This window comes from Scomber japonicus, chromosome 8 (assembly GCF_027409825.1).
Source record: "Scomber japonicus isolate fScoJap1 chromosome 8, fScoJap1.pri, whole genome shotgun sequence".
Classification (NCBI taxonomy): domain Eukaryota; kingdom Metazoa; phylum Chordata; class Actinopteri; order Scombriformes; family Scombridae; genus Scomber; species Scomber japonicus.
The window spans coordinates 20,586,220-20,612,525 of record NC_070585.1 but is presented as its reverse complement, the minus strand read 5'-3'; the positions used below and the strand labels follow the sequence as shown (position 1 = coordinate 20,612,525).

Genomic DNA, 26,306 nt, shown 5'->3' with positions numbered 1-26,306 from the left:
CATAAACTCACGATATTAACCTCATATTCAGGTCACAGCCTGTTGTGCATATGTCCTGGAATATTTTGTTATAAGAGGAAAAAAACCTAAACAATAATTACAATAACAAAGAAGCCAAAATTAATAAATTACAACAATGCACCCCTGACAAACACAAAACTCTTAAAAAACATCACTGAAATTGGACATGACATAGAAAAAAAAAAGAACTAGACACAAGAGGAAGAGGAAAGAGACCTGAAGCAAGCACATTGAAGGAATATATGGAATTTCCCTGAAGCGTAACATGTTTTCTTATATAGACTAATCATAAAATCTTTTCCTCATCATATAGGGTGCAAATTTAGCACTTAGGGTGGTCTTTCCGCTTCACCTTGTGCTCCTCCCCCAGGAATAGGTGGAGGAGAAAGAGGAGGAAGCTGTTTGGAACTGGTAGAGAACTTTTTAAGGAGCTCAGCTGGACAGGAACTTTAGGAGTGCAACAAGAAGAGAGACTTCTCAGCGACAGCTGCAGCATCAAATCTCTACAGAGACACATGAGAAAAAACGTTCATGTCCATTTTAGAGTTAAGTAAATGTGGTTGAATTAATGTGATACAGAACTACTGCGACTCCTCACCTGACAGGGTTTCTATAGGTTGATTTGAGGAATGCAGGGTGTTGACTGGGGTTCCCTTGTCTTCAAAGGCTACCCTGGTCCCATCTGGGCCATCACAGTTAATCAATACCTGGTTGCAGTCCTCTGCCTCGATAAGGGGCCGGGTCTTTGAGTGTACATTGAGGTCAATGAGTTCCTCGAAGCTCCACTGGTTGGACTTACCGTTGAGGTTTGAGACTACCATGGCAGAGTCCTGCTCGTTCGTGAACTCTGAACCCTCCACAAGACGGCCCTTAGGTAGTGGGCTAAAGAGGAGAGAAGGAAATAGGTAGTGGGGAAAGTGAGTACACACAACTTTTTCAAAATGAAAGATAAAGCAGCAATTATAGTGACAAAAAGGAAGCCCATTTAAGGATAAAATTGATATTATTCTATATTTTTCTTGTTGTTACCAGATACCATGAAAATATGATAACCAACAATTCATGAATCTGTTTCTCAGTACCTTTTAACTTCCCTATCCTGTCTGTGGCACTCAGCCATGTAGTCCAACTGAAGATATAAATGTTTAAAAACTATTTACACATTCATAGTTTAATTTTTTTTAAAAAGGCTAATTAATGAATCTCCTAAAAACAGTTGAGCAGAACACAAAGCTGCAGCTCCAGTGAGTAATTCAGACGCAGGACTGCGTATGTGGGATTGACTCAAAACTACAGCAACCGTTTTAATGCTAATGAAGGAACATGTAAGCCAGAGCAACAGCATGACTCATTCTGAATTTAAATGGTTTTTGACCAACAATGAAGCTCTCTAACATAGATGATTAAGAGAAAATCTGGCTTTGGCTACAAAGACTATTTACTTCAGTAAATATGTACATTAGCAGGATCAATTCATTCTTGGTTCTCATATTCATAGGATTTCATGACATTAAGGAAAATATATATTACCAGCATTATCCTTTTAGCAAGTAAATTATGGATTAAAAAGAAGAATATATTTATATTTTCTGCAGCTGACAATTACAGTGCTGTCAGCAGAACTCTGAGTATGTCTCCTGTTTCCATAGTTATTTTTGAACTCTGAGTGACTTTGCAGTTTCTGTGATGACCACTGTCCTTCCTGTAATCATACCTAACAGCCTGAGTCTCATCTGTGCTCATGCCATTTTTATTCTCCTTGTCGTCCATCTCTCCTTTTCCATTCACGCTGCCGAGGGGCTCTTCTCGTTGTGGCACTGGCTCGCCAGAGGACAGACCACAGTCATCTCTGTCAGCCTCTGTAGCGTAGTCAGCCATGTCAAGCATCTCAGCTGCGCAATTGGATGAGACAAGTCATAAGTCACATGGACAAGTATGTAAATTCACACAAACTAGCTATTTATGTAAAGTATATACAAACCAAACACAAAGATGGGAAAGCACGCTCTCTGACAGAATTTCCAATTCAAAAATGCAGTGATGCACGGATCTCAATGCGCTCTATATACTTGATATCTTGAAACTGTCATCAAAGTAAAGGCTTGGCAATGAGAACACTTACCCTTGCTTTCACAGTTCATCTCATCCACTTCCTCATCTTCATTCTCCTGCATGCCTTTATCGTCCTCTCTCTGTAAAGTATTCACAACAAACATGTTAACATATATTCAGTGTAAGGGATTTTCCCCACAGACGATTTCAAACATACAGGCTGAATTAAAATGAGCTCACCTTCAAGTCACCTTGTTCCCCTTTTCTAGTTCTCTTCATGATTTCTTCAATTCTCTGAAAAAGAATAAAACAGAGCATATTTATATAACTGATTTCTTTCATTGGGATCTATACAATGCAGTATGAAAACAGTTTTAGAAACTCAATAAATTGTGAAAAACTGTCTTTTTTGGTGAAGGCTCCTGGAAAGAAGATATTTTGATCTGAAGGGTTGACTGTTTCAATACATTTTTAATAGGATCTATATGCCAATTTATCTTAAAATTGAATTTCTTTCACTGTTGGATGTGAAAAAGCACTAAATTCTTAACACACATACACCCACTTTATTTAGATATTTTTTTAGAAGGCAAGACACAAGGAAAGATTAGATTCTCTCCATCTATCTTTCCGTACCTTCTTCCTCTCCATACGTTCTTGCTGGTTCTGCTGCATGATGCGGTCTCGCTCCTGACGGACTCTTTCTGCCTCCTCTGCGGCCTTGGCCTCCGCCTCCTCTCGTTCCTTCTGGAGTTCAGCCTGCTTCACTGCCTCCTCTTCTGCCAGCCTTATTCGTTCTTCCTCTGCTTTAACAGCATCTTCTTCTTCTTTAATTTTCCTCTCCTCTGCAAGCTTTTTCTCTTCCTCCAGGCGTATTAGTCGAGCCTCCTCCGCTAAACGCTGCTCCTCTTCTTTTCTCAGTCTAGAGTTGAGAAAAAACAGCAGCACTTGGTTTGAAAGCATATTACATACTTGATTTCTAAAATAAGACATTTAGGGTACTTTTCAGCTGCATTGATATTTGGAATCTTGATTAAACTTGTTAATTGCACTTTTAATCCTTATAAAATGTCAAACAACAGTGTTTTAGTAGTTGAAACTAGTCAATGATCTTTCTGATTTATTTCTGTATGCATAATACATGCCTGTGTATCATAACTTGATGAAAACAAGAAAACAAGTAAAAAAAAGAAAAAGAAATATTCTCACTTCTCTTCCTCCTCCTTCTCTTTCCTGAGTTGCTCTTCTTTCTCCTTCTGCTCTCGCATCAGCCTGCGGTTCTCAGCCAGGATCTTGGCCGCCTCAGCAGCCGAACTGGTGCCTGTTGCGCCCTTTGAGTCTGACAGGTTGAAAGACAAATACAGAGGATGAGCTCAGCACATTTTGTAACCCATGACTGAGTTGTGTAACACTACCACTATGGTCTTGGAAAAACCATTGTCTTTGTCTTTATATGTTTGAAGTATGTGTGTAAACAGCCAGGGTCAGAGATGGTTGGTCCTGTAACTCTGAGAACAACGTCATCTTCACAATATTATAATGAAAACTGGACAACAGTCTTTGCCCAGCGGCATGTAATATTCAACCATTACAAAGCAATTTCATCTTGCAGAGTATGCAGGGCTGATAGTGGAAAAAAATCCTGAGCCTGAACTTTTTTCCGTGCCCCGGAGGTGAGGGGTGGGGGTGCTATGTATGCGGCACCATTTTAACACATAATATAAATAACATTATTTGAAAATAACCCTTTTAACTATCTCGCAACTTATCTGCCATATTGTCACATTGCTTTTAGTATACTCTGACTACAGATTATACTACAGCAATACAAAGAAAGGTCAGTAGGTGGCAATAGAACTCCAAAGTAGAAAAAGATTTGATTAGTAGCCTAACCATTGACTTAAGGGCATGAACAAGGACACTGATTAACTTTTTTAAACATAAGTGCAAAATATGCACCATCTGGGAATCATTTCTTTTTCTTTTCCGCCACAGACGCCTCTATTGACAGTATAGAGACAGGGAGAGAGAGGAGAGAGGGGGATTTGACATGCAGAAAAGGTCTGCCGGCCAGGACCGGGGTCTGCTGCGTACATGGCATGCGCTCTTAACCACTCAATCACCTGCACGCTGAATAGGGATTGTCAAGACCCAAGTCCCCCCCCCCCACACTTCTGATTGGTCATTGGCCTATTGTTAGTGTGGTTGAGAGTGAAAGTTGCGCTTCTCTTGGATCCAGAGAACCCCCTTTTTTTCCCCCACATTCACGCCGGTACGCCAGAGATCCGGCACGGCACCTGAATACTATCAGCCATGTAATTATCTCCAGGAGGTAGCAGCAGAACTGTAACAGGATGTCACTCCAGCTTAAAAGGTCTCTTGTTCCATTGGAATTCACAGCAAACTGAGCTGCTGCCACATCAGTTTGCAACACACACACACACACACACACACACACACACACACACACACACACACACACACACACACACACACACACACACACACACACACACACACACACACACACACACACACACACACACACACACACACAGTTCTGTGTATTGTCAGGCTATTAAAACAGATGATACACCATTATCTACAAACCAAATTTGTTTAAACCATGATTACAGAGGTTGTACACAGAGCAGGAACGTTGTATTATCCTAGTTCCAATGCAACTGGCTAAGTTAAACTAATTTACAAACACACTAAAAAAAAAGATGACAATATCAAAAATGTTGAGAACAATACAATTTTTTTCCCTGCAGCTTCAATAGCTTGCTTTACTAGAGAAGCTTTTTTTTGGTTTCCTGACACTGTGTCTTGAAATAATTTCTTTTGGATTGTTTCATTTCTTGTTTTTACTTCCATCTGTACTTCCTCAGCTCTGTGTACAATGTTAAGTGTAAATGGGAGTGAGATCAGGACAATGAATACAGAGGAGATGACTGCAAGTGCCAGAACAATTATCACATTACAATAGTAATCCAGAACAAGATGGACTGCAGTAAAATGTCCAAATTAATTACTTTTTTGGGGAGTTTTATATAGGTAGGTTTGGACCTGCATAACTAAGAATTTCAATAATATTTATCATCTGTTTAATTTCAGCTTCCCTGACTACATGTCTGCATGGACTACTGCAAACATCCTGGTTACCAGTTTAACATTCAGTCTTAGCAAATATTGATACTGACAAATTGAAATCTGTCAGCTGACCATTGCTGTTAAAACTACCTTTATTCTTAATGGATCCTTTGTGTTCATATGAAACACTGTGATACGTGTGTAAATAGATTCACACTGTGGACTACACATTACTGAGAACTGCTTACCATCTTTGTCTTTGGTCTTGCTAGAATCAGAGGACTGTGAACCTACACCCTGGAGAGACAACCCATCCTTAGTCTTGGAGTCTCTCTTTCGCAACATGGGTGGCCCTGTTGGGGTGAGAGCTGGTTTCTGGATGGGTGGGGGTTTGGAAGACATTGGCTGGGGTGATGGGGGACGTTGTTTCATTGCACCAGGTGAGGGTGGGCGTGTCTTGGAACTTTGCCTGTTGGAAGAAAATGTGAGTTTTGTTTAATTAAACACAATAAAAAGGTAGAGAGGTGGGTTACTTCCTGGGTGAGTCGTCAAGGAGTTGGATTATACCAACCATACATAAAACTTAACTCTGACATGCAAAGACAATGTGTCATAAATCATTGCGTTAAGTCACAGACTGACTTTGTTCGAGCCTTGAGATCTTATAGGGTCATTATTGGCAAGACCACAACTAGATTTATTTTGAGATTATTTCCCATCCTGCTCCTGGTGGAAATTTACAAAAAGAAAAACTGTTGAATGGAGCAGAAACATAAGCCACATCTGGCCTAAGTGTGACACTAAATACTGATTTTTCTTGTTATTGACCAATTTTAAAAATAAATCTTTGGGGGGGGGGGGGGGGTTAACGTTTCTTAGATCACATTTCAAAAAGGTTTCATCCTGGACGCAAGCGGAAACAAGTTATTTTTACAACATTAAAACAGCTACACTGTCTATACAACTGCCCACAGAAACCACAGAAACTGTTACGTATCTTGGCACCTTAAGCTAATGTATGTTCAAGTATTTCTATTTGGAAACTCGGCAAACTGCATAAAATACAGTAGAAACAGCAGAAGTACATAATACAGGTTTAACTCCTCCAAGTGGCCTGAAATCATGTGTAAAAACCAGTAGATACACTGCAGACAAAAAGCAGCTGACAGAAAGAGGACATCATATAATAAATATCAGCTCTTTCTGGGTGAATAAATATGAATGTGTCCTTTAAAAATGGGAAGCTGAAGGGCAACAAGAATTTTGAGGTTCCAAGTTTTATCAGGTGTCATTAATAACTCCAACAAGCACATCAATTTTAATTAGGAAAGTAATTTGAAAACATGCACACAAGGGGCAACCATTCACTGCATACTGCCAATAGAAACGTAGTGTAATGAGCTAATAATTAGACTGATCAGCCACCATCAGTTATCCATACAAACACACAATATTAGACTGTTAACCATTAATCAAAGCAATAAATAACAGCAGTCTTGTAGTCTTACTTGGTTGCTCCTGGGGAGGGAGTCCTCTTTGGAGATGGATTGGGGGCTGGGGATGGTGAACGATGGCGTCCCAGGCTGGTAGATGGGGAGGGGGGACGTTGACCCCCAGGCGGTGTCGACGGCTTGTCCTTCTAGAGAGAAGAGACAGAAAGTGAGAATTAATTCATGACAATCGCTGAACCACAATTACATCATGAACCTACAAGTTGGTCATAAAAGCATTTTCATATCACAAAATGTCAATTATGTCATAAACAGCTGTAAACCGTGTAGCTTTATTGTTAATGTACAGACATCAAAAAGGAGCAGTCCACTAACTATATTTCCTCATTAAACAGAATTATGAAATTGTGCAAAAGACCTGAAGGCCTGTATGTCATGTCTGGCATTCTAAACATGACGGCAAGAGGGTACAAAAAGGTCAGACACAAATATAAAGTACTGTTCCACCCCAAGCCATTTTATACAGAACTCCAAGCAAAATTTAGATGCTATAATTTTTTCTGTGTCCACTTAAGAAACTGCCCTGCTCTCATAATAAACTGTATTATCTTTGGCCACACAGCTTGGGAGGACAGGAAGAAAAATGGGAAAAGGCGATATGTGTACTGTTTTATAACCGTGACAAAACTCATTTCCTATTTATGTAAATATAGCGTCAGAGAAAGAACAGTATATAGACACAATGCCATTGAATGAAGGACAGCCTGTTACTGCTTTGTGTGTCTTTTAAATCAGTTCTGGACTATTTTTTATAGACACACAAAGCAGTAACAGGCATGTACAGTACTCCCTGAACCCCTCATAATATCCTTTCATAAGGAAACGCTGGATACAAGGCTCCTTACAGAAAACCACACAGTTTATTTTAGTGTCATTAAAGTTGTTCTCTTAAATATAAAAATAAAAATGTGAAATATATTTTGATCATTTGTTAAAAGAAACATTCCCAAAGCCTTTACTTGAACAGTAATACAATTGGGCAGCCTGACTCAGTTGACTTAAAAGACACAATTCAACCCAAGTGTCACGCAACGCCTGAGTGCTAAGCATGAGGCTATGAATTTCATTTATCTCTACACCAATCTGTGTACGTGGAAGAGAAGATACAATGAGATGGTGAGGCAAGTCAAAAGCCTTTGACACACCCCTGGGTCAGGGTGGGGTCTGGTTTGCATGGCCTGATCTGTCCCTAATAATCAGGCCATTGTAGATCACTTTGTCTCATGCTATGACAATGAGGCCTCTCACAGCCACAGAGGAGCGGGACAGGCAGGTTATAAGAGAGAGCAAGGCAATACTAGCCACCAAGTGAGAACATCATATGTATCACTGGTGAGTTACAGTATTAGGATTCAAATTTGCCAGTGTTCAAATTATGAGTAACCAGCAAAGGTCAAAGAACAGCTGGAGGAACAGCATTTCCCTATGGTTAGCATCCTGCGGGAGTACTTTGACAGGCAAATGTAGCCGGATATATGCATATAAATCAGAATCTTTGGTGCCATCCACTTATTCACTCAGTAATGTAATTTAAATGTATGGAAGTCGTGTATTTGTTATCATTCTGTGTACCCTCAACTTGATTCTGGGTTCCAGGCAGTTTCTGGAAGGTATTCCTCTCTTCAGGAGGCTACCAAAAATTAAATCATGTGCCAACTAAAATGTTTTTAGGTTCCATTTTAATGGAAATAAAACCATAATGTTGCTGGTGGATTAAAAAAAAAGCATGATGTGGTTTATAAATACCATCATGTAAAATCATGTTTTAGAGCAGTGTCCTGTAAAATATTCTCTAAATTGAACACTTTAAAAAACCTTTTGAGAATATATTTAATTAGCTCAACAACCAGAATGGTCAGACTGTTTCATCAGTCCTACAAATGCAACGTAAATGTATCGTTTATCACACGCGAGTTTGAATATGGACATTTAGAGATACCATCTAGAGCCCTGCATCCAGGTTACCTTACCAGTAAATGCAAAATGACTGACTGACTGACAGGGCTGATTTTCATGAGCCAAATGTACAATCGAGGATACGAAAATGCAACTTAAGGAGAGGGAATATGGAGGAAATCCAGGGAATCAGAAAATTACCTGCAATGAAAGCTTTCCGTTCAGGTGAATATTAATAATTGTGCTGTTTCTAAAGCCCCTTTTACACATGCGACCCTGAAATTTTCTGGATGTTACCCAGAAGAGCTGTATGTGTGAATGCAAATGTCTGAATCAGCTGGACCAGACATTAAACAGCCTTTACCCTGCTAGCTCCCTAGTACAAAGTCTGTGTAATGTCCAACTGAGCTCATTTGTAACTATATCAGCTCATTTACCAGAGAATTAACAGTGAGTGATTGGGTATGGCCAGTTAAGCTGCACTGTGTTTGACTGAACACATCTCTGAGAAACTAGTGCTAATGGGAGAGAGGACTTCTTGTGATTTTTCGAAAAATAAAAACCTATTTTTTTCTCATTAAAAGGTTAAAAAAACGCCAAAATACAACCACAGCGTAATTTCTGCATCATATCCTGCCTCCTGCATGCTCTACCAAGGTGCCACCTGTTGTGGAGTATTTCCAGTGGGGGGGGCGTGTTTGACACAATCTCCTGTTGTGTGCTACATCTGTGAAAGGACAATTCATGAGTGAAAATGGATTAACATTAAGTTGCTCCTACCAGTGAAGAGTCGAGGGCTCCGTTGGCTGAGACAGAGGTGGTCATGCCGCTCTTCTGTCGGTCGATGCTGCGGCTGCGCACGGGCCCACGTGGCGGGTGCAGGGGGCTGGCAGAGGCTGAGCGAGGACATAGGTGACACTCTGGTAAAGGACACAGTCATCGCAGGGCCAGGGGAGCACAACCAATGGGAGGCGTGATAAGCAGCCAAGTTGGGGCGGCAAAGCAGCGAAGAGCAAAGGGAAAAAGGAGTGAAGAGAGTGGAAGGAAATACAAGGGGAAAGATGAGAGAAAGAGGAAGAGGAAGGTAGATGATAATTGAAAGAAAGACAGGAGGGTGTTTTTGTAAGGGGACAAGAGCACAAAAAAACAGCGATTTGTTAGATATAGCACTTTAAGCAGGCAACAGCTTGATTTCTGAAGCTTTGATTAAGCTGAAGATTACTGGAGACATATGGAGTAAAGAGCAACAGTCTCAAAACAACCCGACACCCCACAGGTACAGGTGTGCAAGCTTCTGGGCACAACATCAACCGCAACATCAAGCACCAAACATAGCAGGGAGCACACACACCACACAAAACCTACCACCAGCACAGTAAAACATATACTGACACTGCACACACACACGCATTAGTTTGTACACTTAATGGGCATGAATGTTGATTGTGTTATTTGTTGCATTAAGTTACCATGACACAAAAATGAGAGTAACTGTCAGTCTTGTCATCTTTCCTGCACTTATATTAATCCTACACATTTCACAACAGACCTGATCCTAAAATTTAAAAGGCAATGTTTGTTAAAAAAAATTCAACATGAAAACAAGAGGAAACGCAACAGAAATTGTAAAACTAAACTATATGTAAAATGGAGTAACTGCTGAGCTGATAAATAATGGCAGCAGTAGATGACAGTTACAGTTAAAGTGTAGCATGTAGTTAGTAAGGAATGGAAAGACTTATCTAGGGCTGGGTGAATCAAATATCACAATATTTTGGACTAAATACCTCAATATCTATTTTGTGAAAGCACTGTTTGTGCTTCAATAAAATAATCACACAATGAGATCTTTGATAAATAATCATCAGTCATGTGGATATAATGACTAAGTGCTTACAATCAAATAATATAACAGCTACAACAGTCTGGTAAATTCAGAAAATTAAATCGCCTTACTGTTAAAACCAGGAAAAGTCATATCACGATATTACGGTATTACTACGGTATCCAAAATCTAAGATGATATTGAGTCTTTTGTCACAATATCGATATGATATCAATATATGTCCCAGCCCTACTGTTATCCACTGGCTATGAGCTTGCTGTGTCAGTTTGAGGGATTAGCCGTGATAATCCTGAGACCTGGAGGACTCTCCCTGCCACAGCCTGGTCACAAATCTGTTCTGTAATTCATTCTGACTGCATACTGAGCAAAGCATCTATTGTGACTATTAAATGTACCCTGCTATAAGCTACCACTGCTGCTGCTGCTGCTGCTGCTGCTAATGCAGATGTGTCATGTTTCTACTGGGGCTATACTTAGAAGATCTATACTGCTAATGGGTTTGTAATGGCCAGTCAATAAACACCACAACCTAAAACCAACAGTAGGAATACAGTTGCAGCTTTGAAGTGAGTCAGTGCTTTACAGTATGGTTGTTTCTAGCCTTACATAAAATACAGACAACAGCAAAAAAGCAGTATTCAGGGAGTATTCATCTCCTGGAATGGCCAGGAGATTCATTATGGGTTGTCTATGCCAGGGGTCGAGGAGTATGTATATCCTCAACCACATCTTAACTAATCTACAGTACACAAAGAAACACTTCACTTGAAATCTAACCTGTGCAAGTCAGCTAGTGTCAAATAAACCCCAGCTATGTGCCTAGCTACAGAGCATATTTCACTACATAACGTCAGCCAAACATCTTGTCTAGGAATGTGGACAAGCAGCATTCGAACAGTGTGACTTCATGTAAACATATTCTAAAAATGAAATGACACTAAGTACTATTTAAGCACTGTACTGGAGTCCCCGGCACTCTAGTCTCTCAACCAGAACACATGCAATGGCCAACAGTCTCATTCTGACGTAACAAGAACTAACAGGTAAGCAGCTTACAGCAAATCTCCCGGCATGGACCCCGGGGCTCCTCAGATGCAGAGAAATGCTCCTGGCCAAGACTGCCTTGCTCGGTTCAGCTCAACACACACAGCCAATTGTGTCTGTTCTGAGAGTGCATGTGAGCTGGACTTGTGTGTGTGTGTGTGTGTCAATATTTACAGAGTAACTATGCTCTCTCACATGAGTGTACTTTGCTGTAAATAATAACTGTACGTACATGCATAACAAAACAGCTGATCGTAACAATAGCAGCTTTTAAAAACACTTGGAGCTGAGCAGAAAATTCAATAAATCCACCACCAGCAAGAGGTCACTATATGCTTTGAAAGGATTGTTCCAAAAGCATGAGAGTCTGCAGCAGGGCGATGGGATGAACTCAGATCTAGTGAAGTCATACTGGGAATGACTGGGCTGATTTTCTACTGATAAAATGAGGGTAAGTAGGGAGGACCAGGGTCTGTATCTAGCCATCCTTCCTTTCTGTCAGGATCTCCTATGTGGAGGTTACCTGGAGCATCTGTTCCTTCACTGGAAAGGGCGGCGGCGCTCTTGCTCCTAGCTAGTGAGGCCTGGGTGGGAGTGAGCAGGCGACTAAGGACCCCTCCTTCCACAGTGCCGCCTGGTGGCCTGCGAGCTACACGGCCGAATAATCACCCGAAAAATAGTAGAGGAGAACAAAAAGGCCGAGAAATAAAAGAGTGGGCAAGAGTGGGGGATGACAAAACAAAGAAGAGGGAAAGGGGGTCAATGAAGTGCAGAAAGGTCACCATGTGATTTAACCAACAGGAGAGAATCAACATACAGAACCAAAGGTTATGTCTCAGTAATCTTACAAGGCTATCTTCAACATTGTTCACTGATATCAAAGAAAATGTAGTAAAATAAGGATGTAAGTGAGACAGCAAAAAAAGCACACCATGGAAGAGTACTGAGACAGACCAAAGACTGATTGTCTAGTAACTGAAGATCAGTTAAACAGTAGTTAAAGTAGACAATAAGGTCAAATCAATGGTTCCTTGAGGCAGAGGGGGGTATGCTGATGGGAAAAAACAAACCATTAGTGAACTTCAAAGACAGCAGAGAAATACTATTGGGTAGGAAGCTGAGGAGTGGAATAGACCAAAGACTAAAAGTGATAGGAAGTGACTGATCAGGCAAGAGGTCTTTAGCTTTTACTAAAGTAGGTACCAAATTCTGATTATCAAGTAGGTTACGTACAATTATCAGCACTGAACAAGTCAGCATGTTATGAAAGCACTATGGTGGACTTTGATTTCACAGCAGAAACAAAGAGCGCTTGCTCCCATGAAATGGAAGTATTGAAGAATCCCCCATTTAGGCCATATTTGCTAGCTGAGCTACAAAGTAGAAATCATAACAGAATAAGAGTTTAAGGTGTTGAGGGACTGATTCTGCCACATATCCTTAAATAGTGGCTGTTGAAAGGGGGATTGCAGAGTCACATTTTTTTTAGAGTCCCTTACTGAGCAGACATCTGTTGCAGACAGACCTGTTTTTTTATTAGCCGTTGAGTGCTATCCCCAGGAGCATGGCAGCACAGCTTGCCGCTCTGCACCCAGGTATTAAGAATCTGGTTTAGGGGTCTGAGATAAGGTTAAGAGTTATAAGGAAGGTGGGAAGATTTGGGACTAATATTTAATGGCAGAAGAGCTAAGTCAATATGAATGGTAGTAACTGTGTTGTACTATTGTCCAGGCTAGCGACACAGAATGTGTACAACATCTGCACAGCTGACATGGCTACAGGACAAACAAAAGCATTGGTTAAAGGCAATACACAGACTGCAGTGAGTTCTTGTGGTCATTTCTGTGCACTCGGTGTGCTATAGTGGGATGGCACTGACACACACCACACTGAACATGAGCACAGCAACTTAAATCCAGCTAAGACAGCGTCATCTGGGAGGGAGAAAACAATCAACACTTTGTGACAAAAAAACAAAACACTGTGTTAGTGCAGACATGGCACACAACAAGACCATTCTTAGATTGACACTTAAAAAAAGAAAACAAAGATAAAGGTTAGGTTAGCTGCCAGTAAGAAACATAGCACAGTACAGGATCTGGTCCAAAGAACAGTGTAGAGAAGATTAGCAGCTCCCTAAAGGGTAATTCAGTGGTCAGTAAATGAGACTTGAGGTGAAGGAGAAGCTGAATGCAAAGAGAAAACAGAGAAAAAAAGAGTTGGCCAGTTTAAAGAATCATGTGGCTCCATGAACCTGAATTAAGCCAAATGAAATGCCATCCCACAAAACCTCTTTGTTAAGGACTTTATAAAAAAAAAAAAGCCAAAAAAAAAAACCCGAGCAAATTCAGAATGAGCAAGCCATTAATATCAGAGCAACATGCTTGTTATTCAAAGAAGGAGACCTGAGCGATGCATATAGGGGCATTGAAAAATGATTGCTGATTGCTCATGCTAGCCACCTTGATCATCCGTCGTCCCCTTATCAGGCTTGGCAGGGGTCTGTGCTCTGCCCACACTTACTCGTGTGAGGGAGGAACTTCTCTTCTTCATGGAACGGCCTACGGACATGAGAGTGGAGTTACAGCCAACCAGGCACAGGAAGGGAGTCAACAAGGAATCCCCGCAGAAAGTTTACAAGTCATGTGCACTTCATTTGGCTTTATGTGAGTCACCAGGGCTGACAGCAGCTAGTGTCTAAATTTAATAGACAGTGCCTAAATACACAGACCATAGTACCTGATGCACCCTAGATCAGAATCTGCCCGCTGTAGCATTAATTCTTATAGCTATCAGTGTTTAAACTGTTAGCATGTACAAAGCCAGGTTGCTATGTAGTTTTCATGGCTGTGAATTTATAATTCACTATAACCTGTAGTGATTTGGCATAGTGTTGGATGGAGAGGGTTTCTTTTGCACCTGTCTGTTCCACCTGAAGTTTTTTGCCGTCTTCCTTACTGGCCTGAGCAGCAATGCCATTGCTAGGCAACCGGTTACAAGACGAACTCCTTGGCTTAACACCTGAGAGACAATGATGAAACACCCAATGGTGAATTTACACAGTGCTCTCTAGTGAATGGTATAAAAACTTAGAATTTTGTGAAAGTATTCAAAGGCCTGGAAAAGGAAAAATGGTAACATAATTATTAAACAATGGAGAGTTACAGAGAAATCAGCATTATCAGAGAGGTGAAATGGCACTGGCAGCCCTTAGAAACTGTGGAGAGATGAATCAACCAATTGTGCTGATTGTTTTGTTCCGGCAGAAATCACATACGCTTCTTGTAATTCACAATAGGCTTAGGAACATTGCGACAGGAGAATGACTGCTACACCACTAAATCTATCAGACAACATTTATTAACAAATCACCGTTTGGTGTTTTGGACCCCTTATGATTCTTAAAATTTGATTCACTGTACTTAAAAACAGGAGCATAGTGAATGGATGCAGCAGAATTGAGAGGTCATGCTAGTTTATCATTGGCTGGAACCAGAGACAGAGAGCTAAGGCATTTTTTTTTACCAGTCTGTCTGTGCTCCAGTAAGCCTGTGTGCAAAACCCTGGACATGAAGAGCACAGTGGTCAGAGTTCACTCTAGGCTTAATGTTGGCAGAGAAGGTGGATTTGTTCCAGGTCGTCTCAGCTTAGTCACCTGGTAGATCTCAGTACATGAATCATCATAGAAAAACATTGAACTAGTTGATAAATAGACTTTCTGAAACATACTACATTAGTTAAAACAAAGCACTGGAATGCAAGGAGGGTAGGACGAGGGCAGGAAGAGGGAGGGAGGCAGGGTAGGGGGGGGAAGAAGGGTAGGAGGGAGGAAGGGTAAGAGGGAGGGGAGAGAGGAGACTTACTTTTGTCAGGAGATTTGATGAGGGTGGCAGAGGAAGAGGATAGGCGTTTATTGATGCCAGCCTCGTATGGCTGTTTCAAGTTCATGGTGGATGTGGAACGCTTATCCACTAGTAGGGAAGAGGAAAGACAGACAAGGGAGGCGGAGTTTACACTGGAGACTAGCCAATGGGGGAGGGTGATTGGGTGCACAGAGGAGAACAAGGCTCTACAAGATCCTAATACCGCTGATACGCAAATGGCAATATGTTGCTTCACTAATAGGCCTAAAATATATTCACAAAATTGATAGTATGATATAAATCAGATATAAATATTTATTAATGTCTTTATATCTGTGCTACTTATAAAGATTGAGCACATTTTGGAAAAACAAATGATTCTGTTATATATCATGTTTAACATGAAAATGTGCATTTTTACCACATCATCACAATGTCAATTGTGGTTTCACAGCCAGGCATAGTGGTTAGTGAACACTGGATGCTAATGTTTGACCATTCCAAGGTTGACAGCATCAACAACATTACATCACCCGTGCCCAAAATTCCCAATCCTGTTTGTTTAACATTCCATCCATTGGGCTTCCATGCGAAATTGCCCATGTGACCCGGAAGTGCCCAGAAATGTGTGGGTCAACAACCTAAACCAGCTACTCACTAATGTCCAAAGCACATTCAAAACAGAGGCCCCATACATACAAGTGTTAGTGGAAAAACTGCCAGTGAGACTGCAGAGGGGGAGTCAGGGGAGGGATAGCAGGTAACCAAACTATCCAGAGTGCCAGTGCCAGTTCATGCTGTGTGTTTCTACATTGGTGGGCAAATTATAAACAAACAAAACCTTGTCGACTCCTTGGTGGCTTTTCTGGTGAGGCAGGGGAGATAACTATAGTTACTGGAGATGAGGCGCTGGCATCAGAGTCTCCTGTGGGAAAAGAAAGCTCTCAGGGAGGAGCGATAAAATACAAGTAGATAAGGCACCTCCCAGTAAAGAGGGATGGAGGTGAAACCTGGCTGGTCGCCATCAGCCCTTGCTTGACACACAGTGTCTACAGTAATAAATACATCATCCTGTATTCACAATTCTGACACCAAATGAACACTTAAAAACATCAGTTAGTACCTCAAAAACAATTTCAAGGTTACTTCATGGATCACTGTGGTTTATTGTTGGAGTGTTAAACAGTGGGAGCGATTGTGCACAGGAGTCAAGTGATGTCTCATGCATGCAGTGATAAACAGCAAGACTGTGGCAGAGTACAGTTACAACTGTCATTTAAATGCAGTTCTCTTTCTGTCAATAAATTAGATTTTATTTTGCAAATCCTAACCTGGAATTACACAATTTATGTAAGGTAATAATATCCAAATGCACTGTTAGTTATATCTGATTACATTTTTAACTCTGACTACATTAAATGACTGAAAGTTTTACTTTCACAGTCTATAGTTAATAGTTTAGGGATTCTGATTTGGAGCCCATTTTAAAAATAACTTTATCTCCACTATCTGATAAATTATGATAGCTATGCCTGAATCGATTACGTTAAAGGATGTGATGTAATAATGAATGAGGCATTGTATTTTACTCATGCACAGTTCCCAAGCCAAGAGTTCATAGATATTTTTAAGTACAGTTGAAAGACATTATCATCTTCCTGTATTTTAATAGCAAAAACAGCAAATAATCAGTCTAATCTCTCTAAATAACTAATCAGTTGCTGACAAAGGAAATCCTGCTTTAAAATCCATTTAATAAAGGCTGGGTTTCAGTTTGAACCTGACCCCCTGTGTCTGGATTTGAAGAAGTTAGTTTTTGGTGTCTCCTAACCAGCTCTTTAATGCACCAATGCATTACGTCAGGGGTCTTCAACATTTTCCAGGCCAAGGACCCCCAAACTGATGGAGAGATGGAGCGGGGACCCCCTACATATGTATTGTATAAAATTGTGTTTTATATTAAACTGGTCCTATAGTGCCACCATTTATAAATGTACCTTGTTATTGTGCATTCAATACCATGGGGTCACTGTTACACTTGGTGTCTGCCTCCATTTATCTGTTCACTAGAGTGTGTTGGATTCATGTTAATGTGTATTTAAAGACATTTCAATTTGTGGAAAAAATTGCGAGGGGGGAAATATAAAAACAAAAGACAACCAAAACTTTCGCGACCCCCCTGCAGTACCTCCGGACCCCCTGCTGAAGACCTCTGCATTAGGTGGAGGTTGAGAGTCATTTGAATGGAAAAGTAAAGAAAAAAAAGGGGAAGGGCATTTACCTGTTCGTCCATCTGAGTCTGTGGACAGTCCTCCCCAGGACCATCTCTTTTGTCTCTGCTCCACTCGCTGGCTACGCTCCAGTGTTCTCCGCATCACTGCCTCGTAGTGCTCCTGTAACAGAACAGGGGCACACATTTACAGCAGAGAAACACTAGTGCCTAAAATGTCTTAATCTAGCCAATCTGTTGGGAAACTAAAAGTCAGTCTGAAAACATCAAACTGATACTGCAGTTCAAGGTAACAAAACAATCCTATCAACCAATTATCCCTATGCATTATGTATTACAATAAACATTTGACATATCATTTAAGTATTTGTAGGATGAAATTGATAACTGTGCTCTTACCACTGTTCTTTTTCACATCTTTATATTTTTTTAAATATCTAAGTGAACACTACAACATGAACCTATGTGTCAATGTAAATTGAATTTACATTTAACTTTCATCAATTCATACAGGCACTGCTCTGAGCCTCCACCAGTGCTGCAGCTACCTTTTCCTCTTCTTGTTTCTGCTTCCTCTTCTCCTCCACAGCAATTCGCTTCTGTTCCTCCTTCTTTCGCTGTTCCTCAACCTTTTTCTGACGTTCCTCCATCTGACGCTCCACTTGCAGTTTGGACTTGCGCTCCCGCTCCATGATCTGTGACTCACGTAATGCTGACAGCACATACATGATGGGCAGTGAGTGTATGTAGAAACATTACTAAAACATTAGTAGAAACATTACTAAATAGTTATGATCCCTTGTGTTCTCTAGGTTAGGGCTGGTCAATATATCAATATCATGATATAAGACTAGATATCACTTCAGATTTTGGATATCGTAATATTGTGATATGGCGCATGTTGTCTTTTCCTCGTTTTAAAGACTGCATTATAGTAAAGGGACAGCTGTTCTATTATTCGCTTTTACCCACTTAAATCATTATATCGGCATTACTGATGATTATTCATGAAAAATATCATTGAATAAATATTCAGTGAAAGCACCAAGTAGTACTCATCCCTACAATATTGTCATAATACCGATATGAAGGTATTTAGTCAAAAATATTATTTTTTATTTGATTTTGTGCTCAACACCCAGCCCCAGAATTTAAGATACAGATAGATGTGGGGGAAACCGGGATCTTCCTCTTACCCTGTTGTCTCTCTGCCTCCTCTCGCCTCTCTTTTGCTACTCGCAGTCGGTCGTCTATTCTAAGTGAGGCACCGTCAAGGACTGCAAACACACACATGTGTATGATATGTGGTTAGGAATGGTAAAAACATGCATCAGTACATATACAGAGAACTCAAGGGTGGCTTAATGGTGCGTTAATGGTGTTATACAGTACATGCTCGTACAAGGGCGTTGCATCAGCCTGGCAGATGTGTACATGTGACTGTCATTAATCAGCTTTGTCAACTGTTTGTCAACAGTAATACGATGATGACTAAGGGTTACCTGCATTAAGCCACACTGAGAAGGTGGTGGGAGTGGATTGTGTTGCATCAAATGGCTCAGATTATGAAAGACAACAGAGCAGCGCCAGGGCAGTATATGCGAGAATCAGTTTCTGAGTCAAGGTGTGGTGTAATTTACCTGGCTTACACCCCTGAGGTTTAGCTGGTGCATTGGTTGTAGGTCCTGGACTGTTTCCTGACAGGCTGCGCCGTTCCTCTGCTTGTGCCTGTGCAGCTGCAGCTGTACGCAGAAAAACACACACAGACACCCACAGTTTACACACACACAGCTTAGCTAGACTCACATTATGTCAAGCCTGACAAAGCAGGTATATCAGAGAGATGGCATTGCTTTTGGTACAGCAAGCCAATCAAGTTCAAATCACGCGTTTTTCTCTGTGCTTTGTTTGCTCCCCATAGGAATGCTAGTTCTAGAGAGATCCAACGGATTTGAAGCTACAGAACAATCCAGCTATTCAGCCATCTGACATAACGCCCAGCTCATGGTCCACCCTGTAGCCAGCTATACACTGCTGTCTGTGACAAGCTGGGAGAGGAAATGTGCTACTGTGAGCAACATATCTTAAATGTACAACTTTTCAACAAAATGATTCAACAAATAAGTTAAATAAGTTAAATGAAATCAATAAAAGGGCAACTTTCCACACACACACACACACACAAACAGGACCACATCTTCACAACATCAGTAAATAGCTAATGCATGAATCTGTTGCGTTCTTTCACCTCTTCAGGGAAGTGATTTCTACAGACACAGAGGGAAAAAAGGGCTTACAAGAAGGTCAAATATATCAACCCTGCCACCACAGTTCAACAGCACCTTTTTCAGCCAAAAGTATTCACAAGAAAGTCGTAGTGAGGAGATACAGGGGCAGGAAGGAAGGAAAGAGGGAGGGAAATGATCACGATTTATGAGCCCTGGTATCAGCCTTAACCCTGGTCTCTTTCCCCTCATGTCAGTGCGTTTTCAGCATTAATGAATTGCTGACTAAGAGGCAAAAAGATCCTTAGTCATGTGATACATACGGTACGTGGTATTGATGAACACTTCCAACTGTGCTCTGATAATCTCTCCGTCTCTTTTGATCACAAAGTTGAATTGTTGCTATAATCATTAATATAATTATGATGATTATTTGAACCCAACATCATCTTCTCTTCTGTACGTACTGACTTAATTGTTATTAAGATGCCGCTCATGTAAACCAAGTATTTTCTGCTGCCTCCCACTCAAGAAGCAGTCACATTTGCCACAGTTAGCAAATGATATGGATACTTTTATCCAAAACTGTGGGCAGAGACACATTAAGCAGCATGATCTGTTGATTCATCACTCATATATATTCTTTGTTTGCACCAAAATGTATGAGTGCAGGGAAAAAACTATAAAATCCCTCCTGAAGAAGTTGTAAAATAAGATTCATTATCACGTCTGTAACTGATGTGTCAAAGCAGATAACAGAGTGACCAGAGACCAGAAGGAGAAAAGTGAGCTGACAAGCGTAAGCAGTCAGCAATGCACTGATTATCCGTTTTCTGCAGCAGCATCGAGTCAGGTCAAAAAAGATTATGAAAGGTCAAAGTCTGCCGCTAATTCCCGCTGGAAGTGTGTCCGGCTCACGTCACTTTTGCCCTCAGACTCCTTCCCTTGACCTCAGCGGTGAGTCTGAGCCAAACGGTGGCTGAATGAAGACTGGCTTTGATTTCACTGCACTTTTAACAGCTTATTAATACACAGGAATAACACATTAACACTTAAATCACACACATTCTTAAAGTTACTACTTTTTAAAGCAGGAAAGATGATTTCTGAGCCCTGAAATTGTATCTGTGGTGGAAATCATACAACACACACACACAAATAATACAAAAAGCTTGAGGCAAACATGGAAACTTACATCAGCTGACTGTGTGTATGTGTGTGCTATATTTATGAAGTATACTTTAGTGCATTTAAACCACTGTATCTGTATGTTTACAGTTCAGGTTATTGTGGCAACATCTTAAGTATTCACACAGGGGATTTCTGGGACACTGGTGAAACTGTTTGTTAACCTTCTCTCAACACAGACATTTTCTTTTACTCAGGAGAATAGACAAGAAAACCATCCGGTGCAGCGTGGGCCGAGGCAGCTGATCTATATTCAGAAGAAAAAGCGATCTAATTCCAGGTCATAAATGAGTCACATATTTATCACACTCCAGATAAAAAAAGATGCCAAGCTGTGTAATGTTGATGGTTAAATGATCAAATATATAATAGGTGTAACTGCACTTTAACTGCTTGCCTTGTTTCTCATCATAATTCAGTCTTTTCTCCATTTCTCTCCACCTTCATCTAAGAAAAGGCAAAATAAAAAGGAGGCTCAATTAATGAATGCCGAGCAGCCTGCGTATCAGGGTAACTGTTGCTTAGTGATGCACGGAGCGGCTGAGGATGCATGATAAGAGCTTTTCAGCCTCGATCGGGCCTGCATCGAGGGAGACGTGGACACTGAAATGAGATGATTCATAGCTCAATAAAGACGACAGGACAGTGACGCTTTGAAGGCTGCCTTGTAACTAAGTGGATACTTAACAACAAATAATGATTCACTTCACATTTGGGATGAACAATATACACCGTATTTATCAGCGGTGTCATCTTCTAAATAAATAAAGTGACAATGATATGGCAGCCCATGCATTCAGATGCAGATTCATGCTAAAATCCTCTAAATACTGTAATTCATTTGGATGACAGTGCAAATATTAAAGGTTTTATTCTATAACCTTCTGCAATGACATGACTGAGTGACATTTTCAAACTGCGATATCTTTATAGGGAAGTAAAAGTAAGACAGGAAAGAAATGGCTGAGTAGGTAACAGCTGTTTCACTTGGTCTTTAGAGGCTATTACATATGTGTAAAATCACAAACATTGATGCTGTTAAGATTTTATTGAATTTCTGCTCCAAACAAACACAATGGATGCAGAACCTTCCCAGTCACCAAACCTGCTGTTGCATGTTGATAAGAAATAAATAAAATCAGACCGAGTCAGAAAACAGCACCTTAAATAATAAAGTGTTGATTAAAGTGACTTTATCAAGAAGTCTTTTATCCCAAAGGCAATTAATATTTTAAACACTTTGTAAATTCTAAACACAGGAACTGATACGCACTTGTATATTCATACCTTACATATTTTATGTATTTATGATTTTATGTATGATTTTATGGAGTTTATGGTTTTTAAGTAATTTCTGTCTATTTTATATCTGTTATTATTGAGCCAAAGACAATTTCCACCATGACGGACAATAAAGTTTTATTCTATGAGGTAAGGGAAGAGAGATCACATCTTCCAACAGACCTCAAGGGAGCCAGGTGTGCTCATAGAAATGATAAGAGCCAATCAGAGGAGCTGTTCATCACTATGGAAACACACATTAACATACGTCACTGCTGCTGCATCGACAGACTCCGCTGGATGCTTCGAGAGTTTAGAGGGATCAAACTAGTCATTAACATGGCTGCTAATTACATATCAAACTGATCAATAGCGTTATAGTGAGACAATCATTTGTTGAGTGTTGAGTAAAACATTTTGAGTTAAAGATCCAGTCTGACGGTGGCAGGAGACATTTTTCAATCATCAGATTCAACATGTAGTTTAATGTGTAGCAGCACACATGTTGGATTAAAATATTCTTATGATGACTGTGAAACTGATTACAGCGACATCGCCCAACATTTCAGAAACAGAAGATGCTGAAAAAACATCCAGACTGCAGCATACGTACTTATTGATTAGATGTGATCTGGCCGACATGCTGCTGGGTTATTATGGCAACAGGAAGACCACCAGGGGAGCTTGCCATGACCCTGGCTCAGCAGCCCAGACAGAGAAACGCTAAACAGGAAGCATGTCCGCCTGCGTTACATCAAAACACTCCAGGATGAATACTAAAACTGATGCTAGTTCTCTAAATAACAAGCAAGATCTTTAGACATAATTTGGGCAGTCTGTGTCAAACAGACATTGTTGGTATAGCCGACACATGGTCTAGTGGAGACAGAGATCAGTGTGCCAGGTCCCTTTTCTGTCCCTCCCTCTAACTGCAGACTTAACTGTGCCCTGAAGCACAGTACAAATCAGTAGTTTGCTGCACGGGACAGGAAGTGTCGAGAGTGGACAACTCTGACACTGAGTACTTATTAGAAGTATATAGGGATCATTAACTCCTCCTAAACACCGTATCTGATGGATTTACCAGCCAAAACGACTTCAACTACAGATTAGTTGCTTCCTTTGGTTAAATTGTCTAAATCAGTTTCTGGCTGCTGTGACAACAATCTTTGCCATCCGCAGCTCACAGCTTCTCATTGCTGGCCATTGACCGGGTAACACTGCTGATGCATGCTTACACATATGCGCATGCCCTGTATATAGGACACACACACACACACACACACACACACACACACACACACACACACAAGATCTTCAATGGGATTACTCTAGACCTGTTCATGCAAAGGTAAGCCTGGGCTATTTGTAGTACGTGCAGGATAATGATGACACATGCCAGTTTTCTTGGGAGTCCCGTCTTTCAGGTGGTCCACACTCTCCTGCAGTGACGGGCATTGAAAGGATTTGATGATTTTTTTTTCATATTGATTAGGCTCATTAATCCAATTATTGCTTGATTATTTTATTTATTCCTGTCTGATAGACTGTTCGAGGAAGATACAGCACAGGCTTTTTAGGATTATGTTATCTTATAGCTTCATCTCCATTGAGAAAATCATGTTCAACTTTCTTTATGAGTAGAAGAGAAACTACAGGATTCAGGTATCAACATATCCACAAAATATAAGTTAATCAAACCAGACTGAACCAATACCAAACATCCTGTCCCAAACAATATGTGTACGGTTACATTCATAATTCACACATCTTTGGCTTTCTGCTGAACTTGGACACCGTGTCTCACAGACGCCTGTTGACGCACGCATCAACAAGGGTGGACAATTTGTACTCATTTCAAAACATTTTTTTTCATCCCAAATCTATACATAAATTGGCAGGGAACTTGTGTACTTTTGTACATGCAGCTGTGTCACATGGAAGAATTTTCTAATGAGGAAAAAAACAAGAGCAACCCGAAAAGAAACCAGTAGAAATATTCACGCACACACAACAAATGATAGCGATGAACAAAACTATGCTGTGGATATACTTGCCTTGGTCTATATACAAAATAACATGTTTTGCTATTCAAATATTTTGCATGCGAGTATGTGTGTGTACACACTTACATTCTAACACATCGTATGAGTTAATCTAAAAGGTACAACAAAACAGAGGTCAGCTGTTTGTGCTAGGAGAGTCAATCTATGTGGACAGATCCAAGAAACTACACACTAAAAATGGGTCTGGTCCATTTCCTCCTTTGGTTAAATCTGACCAACTCAGAAATATTTCTCATGCTTTTAATTCTGCATCAGCAATGGCCGAGCCAGGATCAGGATAACCTTGCAGTGTGACTTGCAGCACTGTGATCCACCTTCATAATAGCAGGGTACGTTTTCTCCTTGCTCACATTCTTGTGGAAATGACCGTGCACATGAGCTAGATTCCTGACATTATTTTATTATTGTCAGTCTGACTGAAGGCCGAGCTAACTTCTACATGGAGTAGTTAGAAATGCTCAGGAGATGATTTTATCCCTCTCAAAGCCAGTACTCCAATATCTCCCATCACTCGGAGGTTTGTGGATATTTTCATAAAACCAAAATATTGGCTGGATGAAAATTCCAGATTGAAAATACTGAATGGAAAAGTTAAAGGAAACAGGAAGAAGATCAGCACTAAATATGGCCCAGTAGTTGCCAGGAGTAACACATGCCTACACCCACACTGGGTATGCAGAAAACTCCCTCTTACCCTAAAAACTGTTGGCCCAACTGCACCCCGAGTCAAAACAAACTGTGCATTCATGCCTGCAGATGCAGACACAGTAAACATCCATGTTTAAGTCTGGAAGGGGCCAGCTGAGGCCTGGATGAAAAGCACTGATAGAAACTGCTGCTGCAGTTGGCCTACATACTCCTATTTACAAAAATCTAGTGTGCCTTTTGCTGAACAAAACTACCTGCTGGTCCAACCAAAACTCTTATCACTGCATCAAGATATTTCAAGAAATGCAACTATGCAGCCTTTTTTCCTCATATCACAGCTCTGCCTGCCTGACACTCCAGCTTTATCTTAAATTCAGGTCAGACATTGTTATAGTTGCCCTCCCTGGAGAGTGGAGGGGGTTATGCCATATGTCAGCCAATATACATATGCAATGGATATAGCGAGAAATAACATTTTGTACTACACACTTTGTAGAGGAGTAGTTTTGAGCAGGAAGCTAGGAAAGTGCTGATGTACTGGCAACCGGCTCGTGTGTAGCTCCAGAAATAAAGTTAACTGTAGGTTTCTACCGGGCATCAACTCACTTTTAAGTTGAATTCAAAAAACACAAAACACATCAACAAAAAAGCTCAACGCTTCCTGATGGGGATAGCAGATGATCACTTTTGACAATAATCCCCAAGTGTTTAGCTAACGCTACATTATCTAAGCTACTGACATTTGTAACTTACAGAGTAGTTAGCTTAATCTAACAAGCATTTAAAGTCTCATTTGTCTGATCTAATGTATACAGACGACAGCACTGCGTTAAACAACGTGATTAAAATGCAGTAAAGCGAAGATAAAGCAGGGCTAGGTGAGCTAGGCGCCAGGCAAGTAAAAGTCGTGAGGTCGTGATGTCAACCGGCTCAGATGCTACAAAATATAACGTTACAACTTCAGCTAACATTGACTACGAGTACTTTACTTTCACTAAGTTCAACCAGCGCATTTAGTCTTCTCTATGGTTCATTAATATAGATATCATCTGACTTTGCAATCCAACTTTTAACGTTTAATATGTTAGTGAAGTTGCATATTTTTCCGCGTCCATTGTGAGCAGATAACCCGGACAGAGAGCTAACACTACTAGCCAGACGAGCTGCTCGCCTTACATGTTCAAATAACCCGGTTAACATTACAAAGTGATTACAACACTGTAAGGCGCAACTGGGTCAAACAAATAACCACGACTGCCAAGAGTTTTCTTACCCATTTGGGCTCGCAAGCCTTTGAGACTCGTTGCACCCTCCGCCATTTCTATGAAGTTTTCCTTCTCTG

At 40.6% G+C, this 26,306-nt stretch overlaps 1 protein-coding gene across 1 annotated transcript; it reads right to left on the bottom strand.

The window, feature by feature from the left end:
- Positions 1–26,306, bottom strand: map7d3 (MAP7 domain containing 3). Its single transcript, XM_053323892.1, has 20 exons — positions 26,238–26,306; positions 19,197–19,298; positions 18,753–18,833; positions 18,105–18,268; positions 17,608–17,719; positions 16,168–16,251; positions 15,327–15,434; positions 14,383–14,484; positions 13,926–14,024; positions 11,987–12,112; positions 9,354–9,469; positions 6,675–6,805; positions 5,415–5,635; positions 3,283–3,412; positions 2,710–2,995; positions 2,314–2,367; positions 2,144–2,213; positions 1,736–1,913; positions 620–903; positions 1–524 (listed from the first exon to the last, which is right to left on the bottom strand). The coding sequence occupies exons 1-20, from the start codon at positions 26,281–26,283 to the stop codon at positions 517–519; spliced, it is 2,502 nt and encodes an 833-aa protein (XP_053179867.1). The 5' UTR covers positions 26,284–26,306; the 3' UTR covers positions 1–516.